General features: G+C 42.4%; 1 protein-coding gene across 2 annotated transcripts in view; it reads left to right on the forward strand.

Annotated features, from left to right (window-relative positions):
- The window catches only part of ELMOD1 (ELMO domain containing 1), a 38,207-nt gene extending 20,981 nt beyond the window's left edge, over positions 1–17,226 (forward strand). Inside the window, exons 6-11 of one of the 2 annotated variants that reach the window (XM_075548746.1) lie at positions 1,672–1,805; positions 4,359–4,427; positions 4,905–4,928; positions 7,676–7,726; positions 10,303–10,436; positions 16,213–17,226. In XM_075548746.1, coding sequence (XP_075404861.1) covers positions 1,672–1,805; positions 4,359–4,427; positions 4,905–4,928; positions 7,676–7,726; positions 10,303–10,436; positions 16,213–16,385 — 585 coding nt within the window. In that variant the 3' untranslated portion in view covers positions 16,386–17,226. The remainder of the gene's footprint in view (positions 1–1,671; positions 1,806–4,358; positions 4,428–4,904; positions 4,929–7,675; positions 7,727–10,302; positions 10,437–16,212) is intronic. The other variant, XM_075548747.1, reaches the window with a different exon arrangement.
- Positions 17,227–22,919: the final 5,693 nt, after the last annotated feature.

A 22,919-nucleotide genomic window follows, 5' to 3' on the forward strand; every position in this document is an offset into this window, starting at 1 on the left:
ATCTTTCCCTATCACCGAGAACCTGGTCTCTTGTTACCAAGAATAGTGAAGTATTATCCATTCTGATGAACGCACATCACTGAAACTCACTGCCATTGAGTCGATTCTGACTTAATAGTGATCTTATAGTGGTTTCAAACTGCTGACCTTGGGGTTAGCAGCCCAAGGCATAACCCACCATGCCACCAGGGCTCCTGCACTTCACCACCAATGTGACAGAAAGGGAGCTTTCTGGTATCTATAATTTTTATATTTTGTTTCAAACATGGTGGATTTCCCTTCTTTACTCTGAAGTTTTTCTCTCCCCCATTAGATAAATTGAATTCACCATTTGTGCCAGTAAGATAAACGATATCGTGTGAATAATAAGTAATTTTGGATTAGCGCCTGGAGTAACTGTGATGAATCACGGCTTTCTAAAAATCACTACCTATCGTTTTATACCACACACAAGTTGTTTATGAGCTACCATTCAGTTTACACGGTAAAATTCATATAGCATGGAAGCAGCAATTTAAAAATGGAATTATTTCAGAAAGAGTAAAAAGGAAAATGTCTATGTGTGTTGGTGGTCTGTTTATAATAAAGTAACAATATGAAGTAATATTAGTAATCTAAAGAGTTTATATTTAGTAGGATTAATAAAGCATTACTTATTCATAAAACTATTGATCTCAGTTCTCATAAAGTAATGATAAATGATGAATCTATAGTTAACCTTTCTGTAGAAATGTTAGAAAAATAGAACCAGCCCTGTTTTCAAAAGAGCATTATGTTTAGAATATGTATTTGTTTGTAGGTATGTGATTGGTTGCAGTTGGGGTTCTTTTAGGTAACTCTTAAAGCTGATACTATTGGTATATTTTAAGGTTCATTTGAAAACATGACTGATCTTTCCTTACCTACTGCATGATAATATTTACTCTCCCTTGTGTTGTGGGCGAGAACTAAGAAATGAAAGTCAAGTTAATTAGCTTTTCCTTTTATTAGCAATTCTGCTAAAATTCCAAGAGAAGCAGGATTGGAGAATTTGAATGATGAATGACCTCAGCATTTTCACTGTTCTTCCCTTCCCTGCGTACTCCCATACCTTTGAGAGCTTCATAGAGCTATCATAAAATTACATATATGTCAATAACTCTATTTTTTGGATCCCCAGTTGGGCAGCTAACTGCAAGATCAAACCCACCAGCATTCCATGGGAGAAAGATGAGGCTTTCTGCTCCTGCAGTGATTTACAGCCTTGGACACCCACCCACAGGAGCAGTTCTAGTGTGTCCTATAGGATCACTATGAGTCAGTGAGTCTGAGAATTCCATTCTGGAAGTTCAAGTGTAAAGTGTACAAGGACATTGCCTTCAGAGTGATGGCATCATCACATGTCACACCCTGGGCACACTCCACTGAACACTTACGAGGGAATTCAAGGGAAAGGGAAAGAGGACTTGCATATCTTCAGGAGCTCTCAGGCGATACTTTAAGAACTGCTCTCCTTGAAGACAAAAGATAATCATATCTTGAATTCTTTTATTTGCATAAAATCTGCTTTCTGAGGCTCCTCCAAAGGATGTAGTTTACAAAATCTGAACACACACACACACACACACAAAAACTCAAGGGCATGTGTGTGTGAATATCATATCATAGGGTAATTTCTTTTTTAATCTTCAGTTATGGAAATTCTTGAAACCCAACACGCCTCTGGAATCTCGGGTGTCCAAGCAGTGGTGTGAAATTGGTTTCCAAGGTGATGATCCGAAGACAGATTTCCGAGGCATGGGCCTTCTGGGGCTGTACAATTTGCAGTAAGTAAAATGAAGAATGGCTGTGTAATAAAGTGATACTCTGGTCTTCTCGTGTTACTGTGAGCTAGCAAAGTTATTCGTTCCAAGAATCACTTCCTAGAAGATGCTGAGAAAATAGTCACGTTCCCAGGGAAGTCACCCGATTCATAAAACTCTTAAACCTGCCTCCATCGTGCTTTTCCTTTGCAGATGTCCTGAATCCTTGAGACAAATCGCTAACATGCTTATTTTTTATTATGAAAAATTCCCAGCATGTTCAAAAGCAGCAAGGGGATTGTAAAGAGCTTCTTTATATTGAGCACCCAGATTACTGCAATGCTTGTTTTTGGTGAAATACTCTTATTGAGGATTGTATACAGTTTGTCTTTTCACCCCTCATACGCTAATATGCACCTCTATAAAGTGAAAATATTTCAATAATTTAACCCAAGTGCCATTATCACACCTAACATCATTAATAATTCCTACACCCAACCTCTTTTCAAAGTTTAAACATATCTCAAAACTCTTTTTACAACTGGCTTGAGCTCATCTAAACTCATGCACGGTCTACAAATTGCTTTCAGTTAGATCATTTGGGGCCGATTTAGAGCAAACTTTTCTCTCCCTCTGAAGTCCCATACTGAACGCCTCTTGAAAAGATTGGAATCTTATGGAAGATTCCAGGTCAGTTATCCTATTATAAAATTGTTCCATGGTCTTGCTTTGTCTGTTTATACTTGTGCGCCTTCCCCCATATGTCCTGAGAATTGGAGGGACTGGGGAAAGCGTGTCCATTACCCCCACCGGTCCCAACGCTGTGCTGAGAAGGGTCAGAGGGGTCGTAACGCTCCCGTCCATCCTTAGTCTGGTGACTTCCTTCCGTGACCCTCACTCACTCAGTGAACTTTACCAAAAAGCACGTTTCTCATCCCGTTGTTCCTTTTACCAGTTTTAGCTGGAATTTTGTAAAAACCATTTCCTGTGAAAACTAAGGTTATTTGATTCAATAACATATTGGCAAAATATACACTGTTCTTCCCCTTAGTCACCAATTTCCGGAGTGAGAAGTTAGCATCTTAGCTTGCTTCACTGTTGTCCGATACATTTCCCCAGTTGTCATTGCTAGGTACCATCTAGTCGGTTCCAACCCATAGCAACCCGACACACAACAGAAGTGTTATTTAAAACGCATATGTTTTAATATGGTTCATGCGAGTCAATTTATTGTCTCCATTATTATTTGCTGTTTACGAGGAGTCATTTGCAGTCATTTTTTTTTAATGACAACTAGAGCCCTTTCCAGTCATTTCCGGCGTCCTCGAGCACTACCCTATTTGTGAGCACTGCGATGCCATTTTCAAAGAGATTCAGCCGCACACTGCCAGATTTGGTGGCACCCATTCTTCTCTTTATTTTAAATTTGCGAAGTTCAATAATCACACATTATGTTCTGATGTGTTAAAAACTGTATTAGGATGCAAGGTGGATAAATAGAAAATAAACTATAAAGTCAGAGTTACACATAGGTGGGTCAAAGGTGGTATTTTGAATAAATGGAGCAGGGCTGATTGAACTTTTACTTGGAGAAAAATAGGTGTGTCTTTCTCTGAAAAAATCTCTTTTACTTTTAAGAAGAAACTGTTTAAATACTGAGTATGGAGGGATCTCTTAAAGACACGTACAAAACCTGTAAAAGAAAAATGCAGCAAATGTCATACATTCAAATTTTTTTTAAACTTCTATAAAATAAGCCATGATGCAAAGTAAGAAGACAGACAGGCCAAGACTGGCACAGCCGCATCTGCTATATTCTCTGTAGAGTTTTCCAGCCCATTGGGGGACTTTTTAGATATGCTGGATCAAGAAATGCAAACAGACGAGCCATGAAAGAGAAAACACAGTTAACCAACAAAAATTTGAAAAGAACTTCAATGTCATTAATAATCTTGAACATATGTTTTAAAATTGCTGAGTTTTGGGTGAAATCTTCTCAGAGACAACTCCAGAACTTTAAGCAATCTATTAGATTTATGCGGGGAAAGTAGCCATTACATTGGATAATATATGTGGTGTCTTTAGTTTATAATAGTGTTTTTGAATGTATATAATTTTTATTGTATATATTAGAAAACCTCACTGCCCTTTCTCCCCCCAAACAGAATTGCATTTTCTTAAGCACCATAATATACATTATCCATTCATCCAAAAGTCAAATATGCAGTGAGTATTTCTCAAGGAAAAAACACATTTGAAATCTACCATCTCCCATTTCTTACGTCCAAGTCCCTCAAGATTTCTCTCACCCAGATGTCTGCCAGGTACTGAGAGGCCTGAAGTGTCTCATCCGTCAACTCTTCTAAATCGGAATATTATGGCAGTGCTCATAATTAAATTTTCAAACCTCCTGGAGAGCTGTCTAAATCTAAGTGGGTATTTTTTTGGAGGAGATGAAACAAGTGATACTTGGGTGTCAGTGTTCATCTCTGAAATTTAAAACCTGACCTGAAATTGAGTTGAAATGAATGTATTCCATAGTTATGGAGTTCTGATCTCTCTTCCCTCCAATTGCAGGTATTTTGCAGAAAGGGATTCTGCAGCAGCTCAGCAGGTCCTCTCTGATTCTCTTCATCCAAAATGCAGGTAATTGTTGAGGGGGAACCAGCTCAAGGAGTTGGGTAGAATGAACTTTATCTCCTACGCTGATCAGTTGATGTGATTCTCAGGAGAGTCAGCCTTCAGGAGAGGCTTAGAGTTCTTTTATATAAGCTTGTTAGCAAAAGCTGAATAGGATGGTTAAAACTTAACCTAAATCCTGCACTTAGGACTTAAAGGGCACACACTGTGAGCTATGACTTTAAGGGACTAATAATGTCACTGGTTTCCAGGAAGACTGAGGAGGTAGGCATGGAAAAAGAGGAAGCAGAATCTAGGAGACGGCTCAGAGACCAGGAAGCCTGATGGAGAAGAGAGGAGAATGGAAGTCATGAAGTCCAGGACTATCTGAGAAAGTCAAGAATGTCTGAAGCTATTGTTACTGTTGCTATAGAAAATTCTAGATTCTGGATAACTTTCCATTTCATTTACCTTTATAAATTTTTTCCCTCTGACTACATGAAGGGATATCACTAAAGAGGAAATAAGGTATTTTTTCTTTGCCTTTGTGTTTTGTTGCTTTTATTTTAGAATAAGTTTGGTAAGATTTTTTAAAGGTGCTTTATACAATTGGTGTATGTATATGTGTGGATTGTGATAAGAGTTGTATGAGCTCCTAATAAAATGTAAAAAAAGAAAAAAAAATATTTTTAAAGGCAATTAAACTCATTAAAAATGTTCCCCAAACCAAACATTTTCCAACTTTTAATCATTTTCCAACTATTAATTTTAATTATATTTTGGCTGTGTTGTAGTGAACTAAAACCCAGGCTAGCTACCTGAATGGAAACCGTCGGAGTTCTTCTGTAGTCATGAAAGTCTCTGGGAGGAGAATCCTCTAAGCACCTCATCACTCACCCCCTGACTCCATCTAGTCTCTAACAGGGGACATTTTATTTGGGAGTCTTATTGCACAAAGATTATGTATACCATATACTATAGTGAATTATGTTGAGATGAAGACTAGTGTACAAGTGTCTGTTTGCATTCCTGCTTTAGATTAGTGTGTGTGTGTGTGTGTGTGTGTGTGTAATTGTGGGTCACATGATAATTCTGTTTAATTTTTTTGAGGAACTTCTATATTCTTTGACGTCAGTGTTATTTTCCTGACACACCAGAAATGACGGTGCCGATTTCTCCTTATCTTCACCCATATCTGTTATCTCTGGGTGTTGATTTGTTGTTGTTGTTGTTGCTGATTTTCTGCAATCATAGTTTTATATCTTTTATTTCTCCTCAGCCGACAGATTGCTGGATATTGTTTATATTTGCTAAATAAATCTAAAATTTGATCATAACATTCTCAAAAGGAATAGTTTGACTGTTTATGTAGACATCCATCTGCTGTGCTACATAGAGCGGTTACGAGTTAGAATGGACTCGTCGGCACTGGAGTTGTGTTCACATACATATATGTATATAAGTATATATACACCTACATAAGCTTATGTGCTTCTATACAAATCTAAATGGCTTGGAAATGCTTCTGCCCTTCAACCAGGCACATATTGGCCAGTGTGTTGACAGCATAGGTTCTTGTCAGGCCTGAGCATTTCAGATTTCCACAGGGAGAAATCAGTTTATAACTGAAGAAGCGACTGCTCTGGGAAACATCAATTTATCAAGTCCTCAAGTAAATTGATGAGTAACAGTGCATTTGGGCTTGAAGGAGAATTCTGCCTGTTTAATTGTGTTCTTTCCTACGAGAGGAATCTGTTCTGCTTGGGTCAACATTAAGTGGCCAATCATGTAGCAGTGGTTTGGCCTTTCCTTGCACCTCCAGTGCATGTAGAGATTTAGTTTAACAATTACAAAACTGTTTTGTATTTGTAAAGCTTTGCTGAAGAGAGAATACTCCAGGGCTGTCAAGTCGATTCTGACTTATGACACCTCTACAGGACAGAGTAGAACTGCTCCCCCGTATTTCCAAGGCTGCAAATCCTCATGGAAGCAACTGCCACAACTTTCTTCCACAGAGCAGCTGATGGTTTTGAACCTTAGACCTTGTGGTTACCAACCCAATGCTTAACCCACTGTGCCACCAAAGCTTCTCTGATAAAATGGATGCTTATCAATTTGTATATATAAAATGTCTTGCATCTGAGTCTTCTGAAGTAAAAATCTCATTGCCTGGTTGGCAGTCATATTTTAAAATGGAGTGGCAGATGACAACATAAATGAAAGGCAGTTGCTTTGAATTATGACTATTTACAGAGTAGAAAGCCCAATTTAAAATGTCAGTTTTGCATCATGTTTTTGTGGTTGTGTGGTTGTGTTCCTTTTTAGCAAAATGTTTGCAGTGCATTCTAGAGAACTCTTCTCTTTTCCTATTTCAGTGAAAGCTAAGTCTTCATAGTGAATCTAGATTTAAATTTTACTTCGTTAAAATGCTAATGGCAGGTTGTAAGACAAAACACCAAATCAAGATTACATCAGTCCCACAGAAAAGTGAGTGGGACATGGTTTCTGCCCACGTGGCAATCCAGAATCGAGGTAATGGGGGCAGTGAGCAAGTATATAAAGTGATGCATTGTAAGGTAGGAATTACATTGCATTACTTCTTGTATGGAACCCTTTCTTCAAGCAGCTTTGTCGAGAAGCTAAAATTTATAAAGTGCTCTCCTGGATTTCCTGTGGCCTCGCTAATTCAGCATCAATCAGATAAAATCTCATGGACCTTCTTTGAACCCAAACTTTACAACTTTCATTTACTTCTGTTCATTTTTTTTCTTTCTGCCTTCTCTTTCTTTTACTAACTCACTCATTTATCAATAAACATTATTTTTGTATCTACTATGTGCTAAGCCTCACAAAGTAAACTAAAGTGGATAAACACCCTGCGACAGTACTGAACTAAATGTAGTAACATCTCTTAGAAGAGGAGACTGTTGTTTCATGGAGGAGGTGTGGTTTGACAAGGACTGATACTGTGAAAGGGGATTGTAAAGTGTGGGCTTAGAGCGGTCTCTTCGTGCTGGACTAAATTGACCCATGTTTAAAGAGTAGCATGGCTCTCAGTTGATCCAGTTTGGGGCTCCATAGAAATCGCACCGTGATTTGTTAAATTGGTAACATTGACTTGAATAGGGTTTGATAACTGAATTACAGATATCTCTGCAACTAGCTAATCATTTTATCTTGAACATTGAAGGGGACATTGAAAGACTGACATTGAAAGTGTCACTCAAAGTTAATCTTGTTTTTTATTGATTAATTTTTTTCACTTATTCATTTAGCAAATTCAGCAAAACAGAGTGGGAGAAGAAAAGAATGGATAAAGCTATTGGGTGAGTGTGTACTTTCATATTTTAAGGCTGTCCTTGTAAACCAGAATCAGAAGTTGGCCAACAAAAGTGTCTTAAGAGCAGTGTGAAAGATCAAATGGAGAAAAATTTGCATGTCTGGATGGGAATATATAATCCAGGTGGAACTGTAAAAGAACTTAATATATTTTGGAATTTTTATGTGATTATATATGACACTAGTTTGCCTTTGGAAAACTGGTAACATAGAGAAAGACATAACCAAATCAGCAGTACGGCAACAGGGAACCGCCCGAGATCCAAGCCAAAGATAGAGGATGGGGAATAAGGAATATTATTGTTGACATCAGCTTGATCTTGGCTGAAAGCAGGGAGCTCCAGAAAGACGCTCACTTGTGTTTTATTGTCTACACAAAGACATTCAACTATGTGGATCATAACAACTTATGGATAGCATTGAGAAGGATGGAAATTCCAAGACACTTCATTGGGATCATGCATACCTGCGTACGGATGGGGGAGGGGGGTATTCAAACAGACAAGGGAATGCCACATGGTTTAAAATCAGGAAAAGTGTGCATCAAGATGGCGTCCTTTCACTGTCCTGATTCAATCCGTCTGCTGAGCAAATAGCCTAGAAGCTGGACTCCCTGAAGAGAAACACCACTTCAGGATCGGAGGGAGGTTGTTAACAACCTGCGGTATGCCCGTGACACATCTTGCTTGCTGAAAATGAAGAGGACGTGGATGAAGCACTTACTGAGGAAGATCAAAGGTTGCAGCCATCAGTGTGAATTACAACTCAATGTAAAGAATACAAAAATCCTCATAACTGGACCAATAGCCCACATCAAGGCAAATGGAGACAAGGCTGAGCTGTCAGGGATTTCCTTTTACTTGGGTTCACAATCACCCCCATGAAAGCAGCCATCTAGAAATCTTGGTCATACCTACTGCACAAGACCTATTTAAGTGTCAACGAAAACTAAGTTGTGCTTGCCCCAAGCCATGGTATATTCATTCATTCACTTCATATGCATGTGAAAACCGGACAATGAATCAATAACACTGGAGAAGAATTGATGTATTAAAAATATTGGAAGTACCAAAAGAACAGACAAATCTGTCTGGAGAAAGTACACCTAGAATGTTCCTTAAGAGCTAGAATGGTGATCCTTCATGGTGTGCGCATTGGGAAGGTCAGTCCTTGTGAAACGACACTGTGGTTGGTCAAATGGAGGGACCGTGACAAAGAACCCTTTCACTGACATAGATTGACACAGTGCCTCCAACAATCGCCTCGAACATAACCACGCTTGTGAGGCTAGGGCAGAGATGGCCAGGGTCTGGTTCTGTTGTCTATGGGGACCCTCTGAGGTGGAGCGGACATGACAACATTTAACAATATCAAGCTGACTACATTGCACTGATTTTTCAGAATCATCAGAATTGTGTTTGCTAAGAGAAAAAAATTGCCTTTGGTAATTTCCACTTTTAATGATGTCTATAAATTAAATTTCCAAAATTAATTTTTTTCTATTAACTCTCAGTGTATGAATAAAATTTTATGTTAGAAGTGCTGTGTTTTTTACGTCTGATACAAAAATATTTCTGAACAAGGAACTTATTTTTTTCCTGTGCAGGTTTTATATTAGCAGAGAAGTCTAAAGAAAGTCTACCTCCTTTAGTTTTTGATAGACATGTAGAAAAAGGACTAAAAAATTACACTCTGAGTGTTAAAAATCCCTAATTAAAATGTTCTTGTTTTTATGGTAGTATAAAATTTACTATTGAAAATTTAGAAAGTATAGGAAAATGTTTTTAATCTTCCCAATATAATTTCCCTATCACATCCATTATTAATACACATAGTATTCCATTCTAACCCTTTTTTCTGTGCACATTTATGTCTATATAATGAAATTTGGCTTGTTCTGTACAGAATGTTGTATATTTTTCTAGACTAGTCCCTAACAATAGGGGTTTTAATGGTTCTAATATGCCATCATCATACCCTGGTGGTGTGGTGAATTATGCATTGGGCTGCTAACCACAAGGCCAGCAGTTCGAATCCACTAGCCACTCCAAAAGAGAAAAATGTGGCTTTCTACTCCTATAAGCAGTTACAGTAGGGGCAGGGGCAGTCCTGTCGTAACCTATAGGGTCTCTGTGAGTCAGAATGAACTTGATGGCATCCTATAAAATGGCCATGATTTATTTTACCAGTCTTCTTTTTTTATTTTTAACTGTTTCCCAAGTTTTTGTCATTATAAATAAGGCTATAATGAATAATCTTGCATGTAAAGCTTTATCTACATCTGATTCTTAGAAATGAACTCATCCAGTCAACATCTACGACTCTCAGTTTTCTTAAGACCAGTTACTAAAATTTTCTTTAAACAAAATCCATGGTCCTGGCAGGGTAAAGAAGGAAGGGCAATCTGCCAGGCTGATTAGTAAAATAATACTTAAATAACCCAAACCTAAGGCCTGGGTTTTTTCTAATGACGTTCCAATTGTGAAGTAGATGGGAGGCGGGTGCCTATTACTTCGCTCTCCCGTCGGGGAAACACCATTGGTTTTCTGCTTTACTCTTGCAGGTACTCATTCGCCATTGTCGGCATCAATATAACCGATCTGGCGTATAACCTGCTCATCACTGGAGCTCTCAAGACCCATTTCTACAACATCGCTCCAGAGGCGCCAACATTATCCCACTTCCAACAAACGTTCTGTAAGTTCTCTGGCGCTCAGTTATCAATATAAGTTTGTTTCTCCTGAATACGCCAAGCAAGGGTAGACAGACAAGGCTTTGTTATCTGACTGCATTAGAATCTTTGAAATCCATCCTTTAGTTTTGGTCTGTTTTCTCGTTCAACACATGCACTTGCATGCTCATATTTTCAAGCACCATGGATTTTTCTTTTTCTCAGTTTTTGAGCAGTATACTTCTCTTGTAACTTGAAGATATGGCGAATCTGTCTCTCACTCTGATCCAGCATGAATTAAGACATAGGAGTGCTGGGTCTGAAGATGGGTAACCTGTTTGATTCTCAGATCTGTGTTTACTAACGTCTCTACATCTCTAAGCTTCTATTTTCTTTCCTTTAAACTCAATCTTTCCTCACAGAGTTGTTAGGAACATATAAAGATGTCATGAGTAATTGTTTTTTTAAAATCCTATTAGTTAGTTCCATATTTAAGTGCTCAAGGAGTCCTGGTGGCACTGTTGGTAAGAGATGGACTGCTGACTGCAAGGTCTTAGGTTCAAACCCAACAGCCGCTCCTTGGAAGAAAGTTGAAGCTTTATGTTCTCATAAAGATTTCTAGCCTTGGAAACTCTGTACATGGTTGCTATGAGTCAGAATTGACTCCTAGTGCTCAGTGAATGTTAACGAGAGAGTGCTGTTTTAGTGGGTGATATTGATGATGCAGTTGAATTTATTGGAAGTGCCATGAATTGCAGAAGAACAAACAAATCTGTCTTGGAAGAAGTATAGTCAGAATGCTCCTTGGAAGTAAGAATGGCAGGATATGGTCTCACATCATTTGAATATGTTAGAGGAGAGACCAGTGCTTGGAAATAGACATCCTGCTCAGTAGTGGGTCAGCAAAGAGAGGAGCTAGATTGACCCCGCTGTGGTTGCAACAGTGAGCTCATACACAGCAACAATTGTGAGGATGGTGCAGAAGCCGGTGGGGTTTAGTTGTGTTGTACAGAGGGTCGCTCAGAGTCACTGACTTGATGGCACCTAACACCAACAACTGATGATGGGCGTTGATGTTGCCAACTGGTCTTTCTTAAAATATTGCCTTTCCTACTGATGCAGAAGATAGTCCCTCTGAAAGTAGAGGGACCCATCGATGAAAAGTTAGGCTGCCACCAGGCAGCTCTGCCCTGCCCTGTAGGGTTGGTATGAGTGGGAATCGCCTTGATGACCGTGGGTTTGGTTTATTTATTTATTTTAGGTGCTAAGAGTCAGTGGGGGGAGAGGAATTGGCATTTGAGGGCAGTGGTATATATTTTGTTTGTGGTGTATTGCCATCCCAGAGCCTGGTACAGAGGAGCTGCTCAGTCAATAACATTTTGTTGGCTGGACGGGAAGGTGGATGATTAACTAACACATTGGATGGCATCCTTTTGTGGGGAGTCTAATTTCCCTGGAATTTGGCCTGGGTTGATATGTTACCAAGAGAATGCTAGCCAAAATGATCAAGCATGATACCAAATTATTTACTGCCCAAGACCCTACCAGGTTTGGGAAACAACAGAATCCCCTGTGGATTGGAGTATAGGCAAAGGGGCTCCCACCTCTCTAGAGATGTCAGACTGTGTCCTGGATTGATTGCTCCTCCGCCAGACACGGTCAGGCTTGCACAGCTCCTCTGTACTGCTCTTGCCATTACCTGTGTCCTTGCATTGTATCGGCCTTTACTAACTGACTGCAATGAAGCAGAACCAGACACATTCAAGCAATAAAAAATCAGCTACAGTCTTGAGTTGGAAACCAAATTAGTATTCAAAACAAGTATTTCATCTAGGTGAAAGACTGAAAGAATATAATAGCTCTATCATTCGGACTCTATCGTATTATTCAGTGGGCACTGCCCGGCCGAGGCAGGATGTGACAAAAACCGCATACAAACTCAAGCTCCCCCACGACTCTCCAGCCCTTTGAAATAGACTGAGCTTAGGTGCAGTGAGCAGAAGGAAGTACAATGACCAGGAAAGGGAAAAGAATTGACCTTTTCTCTGACCTTTACAATAAGAAACTTCAACAGGAACGAGAACAAGAGGAAGCGAATGCTCTGGGAAAGGGATCCTGGCACAGCACAGTGGTAGAAAGCCAACCGACTCCAGGTCCTGGCATCAGCGTCCAGTTGTGGTTAAGTCGTTGTGCACATTGCAGCGTCTTCTCTAAGCTCAGTGCTCTCACCTGGAAAATGAAAAATGATAGGTGCAGTACTGACTTGTAAGAATTAAGTGAGACCACCGGCTCTGTACTTTCCACTGTTAGCTCCCTTGGCTACCTTCTTGTATGAAATCATCTGTTTTTGCCTCAGACTTTCCACGAGACCAAGAATTAGAGCTCCTAAGAACTCTACTTCTCACATCCTAATACATGCACATTTGTTGAAACTTGAATTAACTAACTTTCCTGTATATTCTCTAATGTCCTATGAATCAACCTTTATGATGATAGCACGTCTCTCATAAGCCATGCCACCATTTTGGCATTTTGACCAAGATTATCTTAAAACTGAACCCACTGCCATCAATTTGATTCCAACTCATAGCAACCTTATACAGGATTTCTGAAATTGGAAGCCTGTGTGGGAGCAGACAACTTCTTTCTCCTTCAGAGCAGCTGGTGGATTTGAACTGCTGACTTGGTGGTAAATGGTCCAACCCATAAACTATTATGCCTTCAGGGCTCCTTGAGAGAGTCTCTCATCCTTTTCCTCTTGGGGTAGAGAGACAGTTCTAGAGAATCAGCCTGCAAGCTCTATAACTTGACTTTTGTAGGTCTGTGTCCTGAGATTGGCATCAGCTTGTGAAACATTCCCATCTCTCTACTCTCACCCTGCCCAGTTCCAAACGTTTTGGGTTGTTTTTCTGCATACAAGTTAGAAAAATAGGGAATGCACAGGTTCTACATTCTTCTAGATGTCTGTACTCCACTCGATTGCCTTTTCAGAGAGTTGTCCATGTACCTGTCCCTTGTAGAAAAGTGAACATTTTTATGCACATTGCTGAAAAGTGGATTCTTAATTGATGATTTTTCCCCCCACAGTGCCTGTTGGCCTTTGTCATTAAGAGTAATGAACTTGTCACTCTTAAGATATTACAGAGCTATATCATAGCTGATTTTAAATCACAATATGGAAAAATGGTTGTACATACAAAGGAACTCGGGATTCTTTTTGTGAGCCTAGAAAGCAAGTTCAGGAAAACAGTGTGTATATTTTACATAATGTGGGAAAAGGAAATTAGAAATAACCATCAGTTTCATTTAAAGCCATAAATTGCGTTCATATAGAGAAGAAAGCCAAAGAAGTGTCACAAAGGGACACCTTCCAGACCAGGGGTTCTCAGACCCTAGGGACACGCGAGTCACTTTACTGAATTGCAATTTCTGGTTAAATCCGAGATACGGTCAATACCAATAACTGAGATGGACAGATGGCTGGATTCTTTTGGTTAATGAGAACCCGAGACGAGATCAGATTCAGCTGCTGGACACCAGAGCAACCAGGGGGGTAAATGAACTCCAAACCCTGGCACGAGAGACATCGGGAGAAATAGGGATGGTCTGTCTGGAACACAGGACACTTGGGTGCATAAAACAAACTTCACATAGAGGTGAGTCGGAGAGGGCCACAGACTTGCGCCCAGTGAGACCAGTGTCTTAAGAATCAGAGTCTGTCATCCATGGAGCAGGCTTAATGTCAGTGCTCTCAACAGAGGGATTCAAAGTAGGATGTAGTCTCAGGGAAGGGAAGCACCAACGGGGCAGAGACAACACCAGGAGCTCTGCTGGCCCTGATTTGGGGCCTCTCTGATGTGACCTAGTTCCCCAGACAGTGGTAGTGAGCCCTGCCTTTGAAGGCCAGAGGCCACTTGTGTGGGGGTTGATACATATCCCCATTAGAAATATTAAAAGACGTCATAGCTGTTCACATATACAGAGAGCCCAAAGAGAGAACCAGTCCTGAGATAAATGGGAATCAGCCCCAAAGGAATATGTACTAAATCCGCTCTCTTTACTTTGCCTTCTTGCTTCTTCCTGTGTTTGTAGAGAGACCACAGACTTAGCAGTGTACCAGAGGAGTGTGTGGAAGGGTGACCAACATCTGCCACTGTGTTGGGCGAAGGCCATAAGTTTGTGTTATAATGAAATAACAAGAAAGATCTCAGCTTTTAAATCTATAGCCAGTTACAAAGGAGCCCTGGTGGAGTCGTGGGCTATGCATCAGGATGCTAACCACAGGATCAGCTATTCGAAGCCACCAGCCACTCCTTTGGAGAAAGATGACCATTTCTACTCCTGTTAAGTGCCACTTCTCAGAAATCCACAGGGACACTTCTGTCCTGTAGGGTCAAGACGAATCAGAATTGACTTGATGGCAGGGAGTGTGGGTTCATTTTGGTTTGGGTTTAGTGCTCAGGAGTCCCTGTGCCGTGCAAATGACTAATACACTGCACTGCTAACGGAAAGGTAGAGGGTTCGAGTCCACTAAAAGTCACCTGGGAAGAAAGGCTTGGCACTTTATCTGAGAAAAATCAGTCACTGAAAACCCCTTGGGCCTCCGTGGGGTCACCACAAACCATAGTCAGCTCCATAGCAGCTTTCTCCCCCAGGACAGTAAGACAAAGAAGGATCCATGTAGTCTTTTTGTGTGTGCATTTTCAAACCAGAATTACTTCCTCAAAGAACCCTTTTTCTAAAATACAGACACCTGAACTTGATAGGCATTTACTCCCTGTAAATGTATTGTCTTTTGAAAAAATGATTCACATTTCAGTTCTAAAGGTGGTAAAGGGTGCTATTGTAGATTATGCCTCGGGCTACTCCTGAAAAGGTCAGCAGTTCAAACTCACCAAAGGCCTGTAGGTTCCCAATTTTTTTGACTTAGCACCTCACTTTCAGGGGGAAAAAAATTACTCAGTGCCTCACGGCATTTAAAAACATTTATACAATATCCCTTGATCTAAGCTCAAGTGAGACTTTAGCTGTCTCCCTGGATCGTTCCAGCGCCCTGCCCCATAGTGGGCAGTGTTGCATACTTGGGGAAAATTGCACCAGCGCTCTGGGTGCGAAAGATGAAGCCAGGGGTGGAGAAGGAACAAACACAAGGGAGAGGGTTTTCTTGTACCAAATACTGAACATTTATTCCCAAACGCTTCCCAACCCAGTCATGCACACATAACATCTCCGAGACTTGAACGTTTCTGAGGGTGAAATTATGCTCCGGAGCAAAGAAACTTATTAAGAATTCCAAGAATTCCGTGAATGGCCGGGCTGTGTTGAGTGAACAATTGTTATTATCTGTTAAGAGATTGTCAGAATGCATCTGTGTGATTTGTTAGAGTAATTCAAAATTTTAGTCAAATCAAGTATCAGGAGGAAAAGGGGCTGAACAGAGTAATTTCAGTCTATCAGATCTTTATGCTAATTTAATTAGGAGAGGAAGGAGGAAGGAGCTGCTATTGGCCCTTCAGAAAAGGTCCCCAGTGTGATTCACATTCAAGAGCTGGCAGAATTGATTTGTCTTCCTGCGGGAGAAGGAGGAGGGTAATTTCAGGACCACTTGCAAAGACCTGCAACTCGGCAGCTTCTCCTGCACTGGCCTTTGAAGCAGTGTCTGCAGTGTTTGCAAGCCCCCTTGCCATTTTCTGATCTCCTGGGACGCCATCTCCCTTCGCTTCCAACACTCAGGGTGAGCTTGAATGGGATCCAGGACTTTCTTTTCCTCCTGCCTTCTGATCACTGTGTTTTCTCAAACAGGCTATTTGATGCACGAGTTTCATAAGTTTTGGATCGAAGAGGACCCCATGGACATCATGGAGTTCAATCGTGTCCGGGAGAAATTCCGCAAGAGGATCGTAAAACAGCTGCAGAACCCAGAGATGGCCTTGTGCCCACATTTTGCTGCCTCGGAAGGGTTGATCAACATGTAGTTGCCCACCCTGGCTTCCTGGATGCCCTGGATCGGTGCCTCATGGTCCTGTTAGTTCTCTGCTTAGGCCCCAGCGCGCACACTGAATGCACACAGGCGTTGTATGCATGCCCTTCGATACAGTATTCCCATCTCTTGGTCATAACCGTCACATCCCCTGATCCCACTATTTCTGGAGTATCCGTCACCTAGTGACTGCTCATGTCGTGGCATTATGCAGTGTTACATCTTGCCCTGACGCCCAGGTATGGAGAGAGTTTTCTATTTTTTTAGGTTCTGGTTTTTCCCCCCTCCCTCCCCTTATTAGTCAGCATCAAAGAATTGTATTTCTCTCGCTGTGTTTTGTAGGTAGGAAATCTAGCTGAATCTTGTTCTGTGAAAGCCTTTTAATTTATTGATAATGTTTCACACCTACTGCTGCTAGCTTCTCAAGCCCAGCTCAGGCTTGGACCTCATTCTCATTCTATACAGACAGACACATGATAAGCCAAACAGTTTCTGCAAGCATAGCTGCGCTCCAAGAAATATTTTTTAAATAGAATGCGCTCGGGACGCGCAAACCTAGGTAGAAGCTGTTTTTGTTTGCAACGCCGCAGCGTCCCATTTGTAACTTGCTCACCCTGCAGTCACCTGGATATCTGATGGTCTACCGACCACGGTCGCACTGGCTTGATGCGTACATACATTTAGGAGGCTTGGAGCCCCAGAAAAGGAGTCTGCATATTCTCAATGCTGCAGAAAGATCCTTCACTGCCTGCCTCTTGCTGAACGCCGAGTTCTATGCTGACTCTGTTCTGATCCAGGTATCTTTGCTTGGGGAACCGAGTCCTAACCGCTTTACTTTCCAGGTTGAGGTAATTGTAAAGAACCAATTGGCAAGACCAAGTGTTTCGAGAGAGGAACCTAAGCTTCGCCATTCTGTAGTCTTTCTTGAAAATAATGACCTTGTTTTGTCCTAGTGGAAGAAGTAAATTGCTTGAAAGGGGGCAGGGGTGGGTGCGGGCGGGGGGAAGCAAACCATTCCAAAACTGCGAAAAGTCATTTTAAAAACCATGATTTAGTTTGGAATTATGATTGTAGTCTGTTGAATCGTATTTACCATGGCATTTCACACCCATGGTATTTTATACCTTCTGACTATCGATTTTAGTATTATTAGATGTTTGTGTAATCACTGGCTTATTTAAATGAATTTTGAGCACTGCCTAACCGTCGGTTAGATGAATAAATTACACATCATTCTACTGTAACATGGAATGGATTTCGTGCCAATCTTTCTGTGCGTGCACCGCTTCTGAATATGCAAATGTGTGCATGGGTGGAATGTCAAAGGCCCAGAGCTGTCTATAAATCACACCACTGTCGCGAGTAGCCAGGTGTAAATGAAGACGTAGCTCGTTGGAGGGGCCTTTTTTGTTCACCATGAGCAGTGGTGGTGCTTTAATGAAAGAACTTTTCCTCATCGTGACATAGAAAGGCAGGTGTGAAAGAAGAAGCCTGAATCTGCCTGCTTGTCTCCTCCACCAGTGTAGCTCCACTAGGAGCTCCGGTGTCGTACCGGTTAAGCGTTGGTCTGCTAACCACAAAGTTAGCAGTTCAAAACCACCAGTCCCTCTGAGGGAGATATGCAAGGCTAACTACTTCTATGAAGAGTTATAGTCTCAGAAACACACAGGGACAGCTTTATATGGGAATTTATCAGACAGTTCTTTGTCAGCATTTACTCGATGGCTGTGGGTTTGGGTTTTGGAGTTTGCTGTCCCTTCCCTTTGAGCTGTATTCCAGGTGCCAGCATTTTATTGATTACAGCCGTGTGATCTTTCTTAAGAGGATCCTGGTGATGCAGTGGGTAAAGTACTCATCAGTGAATCAAAAGGTTGGCAGTTCAAAGCCACCGGCCATGTCTTGGGAGAATGATGTGGCAGGCAGTCGGCATCTATGAAAAGGTACAGCCTTGCAAACCCTATGTACCCATTCTACCCTGCCCTGCAGGGGTCCTCTGAATGGGAACCAACTTCAGGACCGTGGGTGGGACCTTTCTTCAGGTGGGAAAGGAAGGGAGGAGTTGGTGACAGAATGATGTGTGGCATGCGTGTCACACTAAGGTAGTTAAGGGGGGGCTTCAAACACGTGTGGGAACATTTCCAGGTCCACGTTTCCATGCACCTTTGAAGCTTGCCCATCATCCTCTCCAGAGTGACACCGTAGCACCCTGGCAAACAGCCTGTCTTGGGAGCCGTGCACGTGCTCGGTGCTGAGCCCCCATCAGGCATGCGCTGTGTAAGTCATTTCTCACGCACGCACGCACGCAGCCTTGGTCAGCCATAGATTGCCTTGTCTCTTTCTACCCACCGTGGTTCTTTGCCCCTGACAGGGCTTGATCGCATGTGGTGTTTACACTGGCACCTGCCTCTTCTGCTCAGCTGTCGGTCATTGATGCTAACAAACCTGGAAGTGCTCCCTCCTAGCCCTTTGCATGGTTTCGCCCTGTTGTATCTTATCCCGGCTGGACCGTTTTAGGATGAACAAACCGCCAGCTCCTTCTAGTGCTGAGTATTATTAGATTTCTCATTCACACCTCTTTGTGAAGATGCGTTCCAGCCAGGAACACCAAGTGAGGTGAGAAAAAGAAGGGGGGAAGTTTCAAAAGCATCAAAAATGTGTGATGAGACCCCCCCTCTCCCAAGCATTCTTAGCCTGCTTGTACTTACTCAGTTGAACAAGGGTTGACCACTCACGAGGTAAAATGTATAGCAAGCTGCTTCCAAGTTTCCCCAAACACTACGTGCTGTGATAAAGAACACATTCCAGTTTTCACTACAAAAATAAAATCCTTTGAAAATTGTGACTTCAACTTGACTTGGTGTTGCACAAATCTTGTTATTAAGTTGAAAACATATTTTTTGTCTGTCAGCTTACTATCTTTTCTATATTTGAAAAACCAAACTCACTGCCATGGAGTTGATTCCAACCCACAGTAAACCATAGGACAGGGTAGAACCACCCCTGTGGGTTTCTGACACAAACTCTTTACAGGAGTGCATAGTTCTGTCTTTCTGCTGAGGAGTAGCTAGTGGGTTTGAACTGCTGAGCAGTCTCAACAGATAGGGTGGCCTTATAGCTTTCCAACCAGGATCTTTTTGAGAGAGAAAGAAGCTGTTCAGGCGATTTCCACCCAGTCTCTTACTTTGTAACCTCTTGCTGGAGAAGTTCCTCGTGGCAGCGTTTTGAAATCGGAGCTCCCACCCCAAATAGGAAAGCCCCGTTACAATGGTGATCATGGTCTGTCTGTGGCAGATGTGGCTCTAGAGTTCAGAGCCAATAGGAAATTGACTGTAGGAAAGTAGAACTTGACGAACAAGCCCCACAAACTCTCTTGAGTTGTGAACACAGGAAGCCAGATTCCAACCGAACCGAGTGAAGATGGGATTGGGGCCTGGGAGATGACGGACAGAAGAGGACAGACAAGTGTCAGGTCCTCGGGCACATCTAGGACACTTAGAACCACAGTGACGTGGACTTTATCCAAGCAAGACCTCCAACTGTTTGAGGAACTGCTCTAATCTAGAGCCAGCTGGCAGAAAAGAGGATTAGATCTTAGACCACGAGAGAGAGAGAGCCTGGAATGGAGTCCCTGAGAAGAGCTCAGCTTGAGCGATTTCTTGTCCTGAATGCCAGGGCTGTGCTGGTCCTTTCCTTGTATTATTTCATTTTTATCTGCTCGACAACACACAATGCCAGGTGGACTTTTGTGAGCGTGCTTGCTTGTTCTTGTGAACAGACAGACTCAAGAGAACGTGATGCATTGCCAACCCTCCCCGAGAGAAGTCAATGGAATACTAGACCTTGACTCTGGGGTCCTAGCCCCAGGCTCTTACTTTAGTGCTATCTACCTCCCCCAAACCAAACGCGCTGCCATCGAGTCCCTTCTGACTCACAGTGACCCTATGGGACAGGGGGGAACTGCTCCCGTGGTTTCCTAGGCTGTGTCTATTTACAGGAGTAGAAAACCTTGGCTTTCTCCCGCAGAGCAGCTGATGGTTTTGAATTGCCGACCTTCTGGTTAGCAACCCAATGTGTAACCAGTATGCCCCCAGGGCTGTGCTGCCTACCTAGTTGGGATGATTGTCCACTGCTCCGGGCACTAGTGGGCTGTGAACACACTCCCTCGTGTGATAATGTGCACGGACACATATTTTCTCGCTGAGGGCCTGAAGGAAGACTGCCTGCACATCACGGTGCTGCCAGGCTGCCCATGAGACCCCCACACGGTTGGTCAGAATTTCTTCCCTTTGACACAAAACAATTTCGATGAGATTTCAAGCTGTTCTCTGACCTTTGAGTACCCCTGCCTACTTCCACTGGATTGTGGGTAGCCTCAGCAAGGTGGGTTTGTGAAGCCTATCCTGTGGTATGTCCAGACCAGAAGCTACAAAGCTATTTGGTTTTGAGAGCATGGAGTTCTAGCGGCACTATTGGGTAAAGGGTTAGACTACGAACTGCAAGGCTGGTAGTTCAAAACCAGCAACTGTCCAGTGGAGAAAGAAGAGACTGTGTCCAGAAAGACTTATCATCTCCCAAAAAAATCCTATGTATAAGGTCACGTTGAGTCAGAATCGAACTGATGGCAAGGAGTTCAATTTTTTATTTTGAGATGTGGAACTTGGAGTTTATAATTACATTTCTTTCATGTCTAGGATCTCGTGTTCCGTGAACCTGACTTAGACTCCAGACTGCTACAGCTCATGGACGAACTATGAGGAGCGATACCCTTTAGCCTTTAGCTAAGAGAATCCATCAATATCCCTGCACAGAAAACCACCCGAGATGGCTAGGAAGGGGTCAGGATAGGCTACAAAGGTTAAAAGATTGACTCGATCCTCTTCTATTAGGGGTCTAATATGCCCCTAGCACTGCGCTGTGCTTTGAGAAAGAGCGTTTATGGAGCTAGAATAATGTGGCACTGACAAGAGAAAGCTGCAGATTCAACTTGTAACATTCTAGAAGAGACTTGGTGGCGTAATCCAAAATGTCAATGTTGTAAAACCACCAGCCCCTCCACGTCTGCTTCTGTACAGATGGCAGGCAGCCCTGGCAGCTGCTAGGGCAGTTTTACGGTGGCAGGGTTACTGGACTGAAATCTACTCCACGGCAGTGGGGTTGATGAGGAGCTGAGCTCGGATGCCTTTCTCGAAAAGTCTCCTTCTCTCAAGGAGCCAACCTCCCGGCTGCTGGCGAAAACAGTCAGCTCTTCACTTACTAGCCCAGCATTCTTCCGTCTGAGAGGCAGGAGCCTTTGGTGGTAGCTGGTTTGTCAAGCAGCCAAGAAGGAACCCCACACATTATCTTGTAAAGCAAATCTTCCCTTCATATCATATCCCTCTACTTACATTTGGCACATAGTAGGGGCCGGGTATTTAGCAATTGTAGAGAAATGGGGACATCAACAGCCTTAAGCTATGGCATGGTCAAGTGTTTAAGGTTTCTGCAAAGAACAATAAAAGGAGATCTAGCGCCCAGCAGCAACACATCCCGATGTTGATGCCCCAACTAGGTTCAGAGACTTCACCTCTGTCAGACTTTGTGTTTATCACCCACAACATAAAAATCATGACAGCTCCTCTTCAGAAGATTATTGCAAGAATATATAATCAAATAACCTACCACTAATTAAAGCACGTGGAGAATTCTAAAGTACTAGCTAAACAAACACATGTTTAATTTTAATCAGTTGGTCTTTGGCTGTGTGGTTACTCAAATATAAAATTATGCTACAAAACTTGCCCTTGCAGCCAGTGTCCCTCACTAATTTAATTCAGCAAATATCTATTAAGAACGTACTTTTGTGCTGGGCATCATGCCAAGTCTGGGGATAAAGTAGGAAGCAAGGCAGTCTCCTTGAACTCATCGACATCATCATCTGGATCTTGGGCCCAGGGCCTTGCTGCTCAGAGACCAGTCTTTGGAACACCAGCAGAAGCATTGCTAAAAATAAATCATCTCCGCCCACTACCCCAGACCGATGGAAGCAACATCTTCATTCTAACACACACACACACACACACACACACACATACACGTGTGTGATTTGTATGAACATTAAAGTTTGAATAGCTCAGTTGTCAGGGGCATTGATCTGGTCCCCCTCCACTGAAATCTGGCAAGGTTTAGCTTCAACCCTACTGGTTTTGAAGTCCCGGGGTGATGCAAACAGTTCAAGGTGGGAGGCTTATAGTCCATCCAGAGGTCCCTTGAAAGAAAGGCCTGGTGATGGGCTTCTGGAGCATCAGGCACCGACAACCCTGTGGAGCACAGTTCCACTGTCACACGTAGGGCCACGTGCGTGGGAGTCAGCTGGATGACAACTGGGTTTTTAGGTAGGCTGTTTACTTACTTGCTCCCTATCACTTGACCCTTGCCGACCTCTGAGCAAAAAAGACAGTGTATTGACAAGAGGATGACATCTCCCTGGACACAGTGGGGTTGGCAGGGGCGAGGAGGTGGGGTTGGGATAGTGAATTCGCCCTCCCACCAT

Source organism: Tenrec ecaudatus, chromosome 4 (genome assembly GCF_050624435.1).
Source record: "Tenrec ecaudatus isolate mTenEca1 chromosome 4, mTenEca1.hap1, whole genome shotgun sequence".
Taxonomy (NCBI): domain Eukaryota; kingdom Metazoa; phylum Chordata; class Mammalia; order Afrosoricida; family Tenrecidae; genus Tenrec; species Tenrec ecaudatus.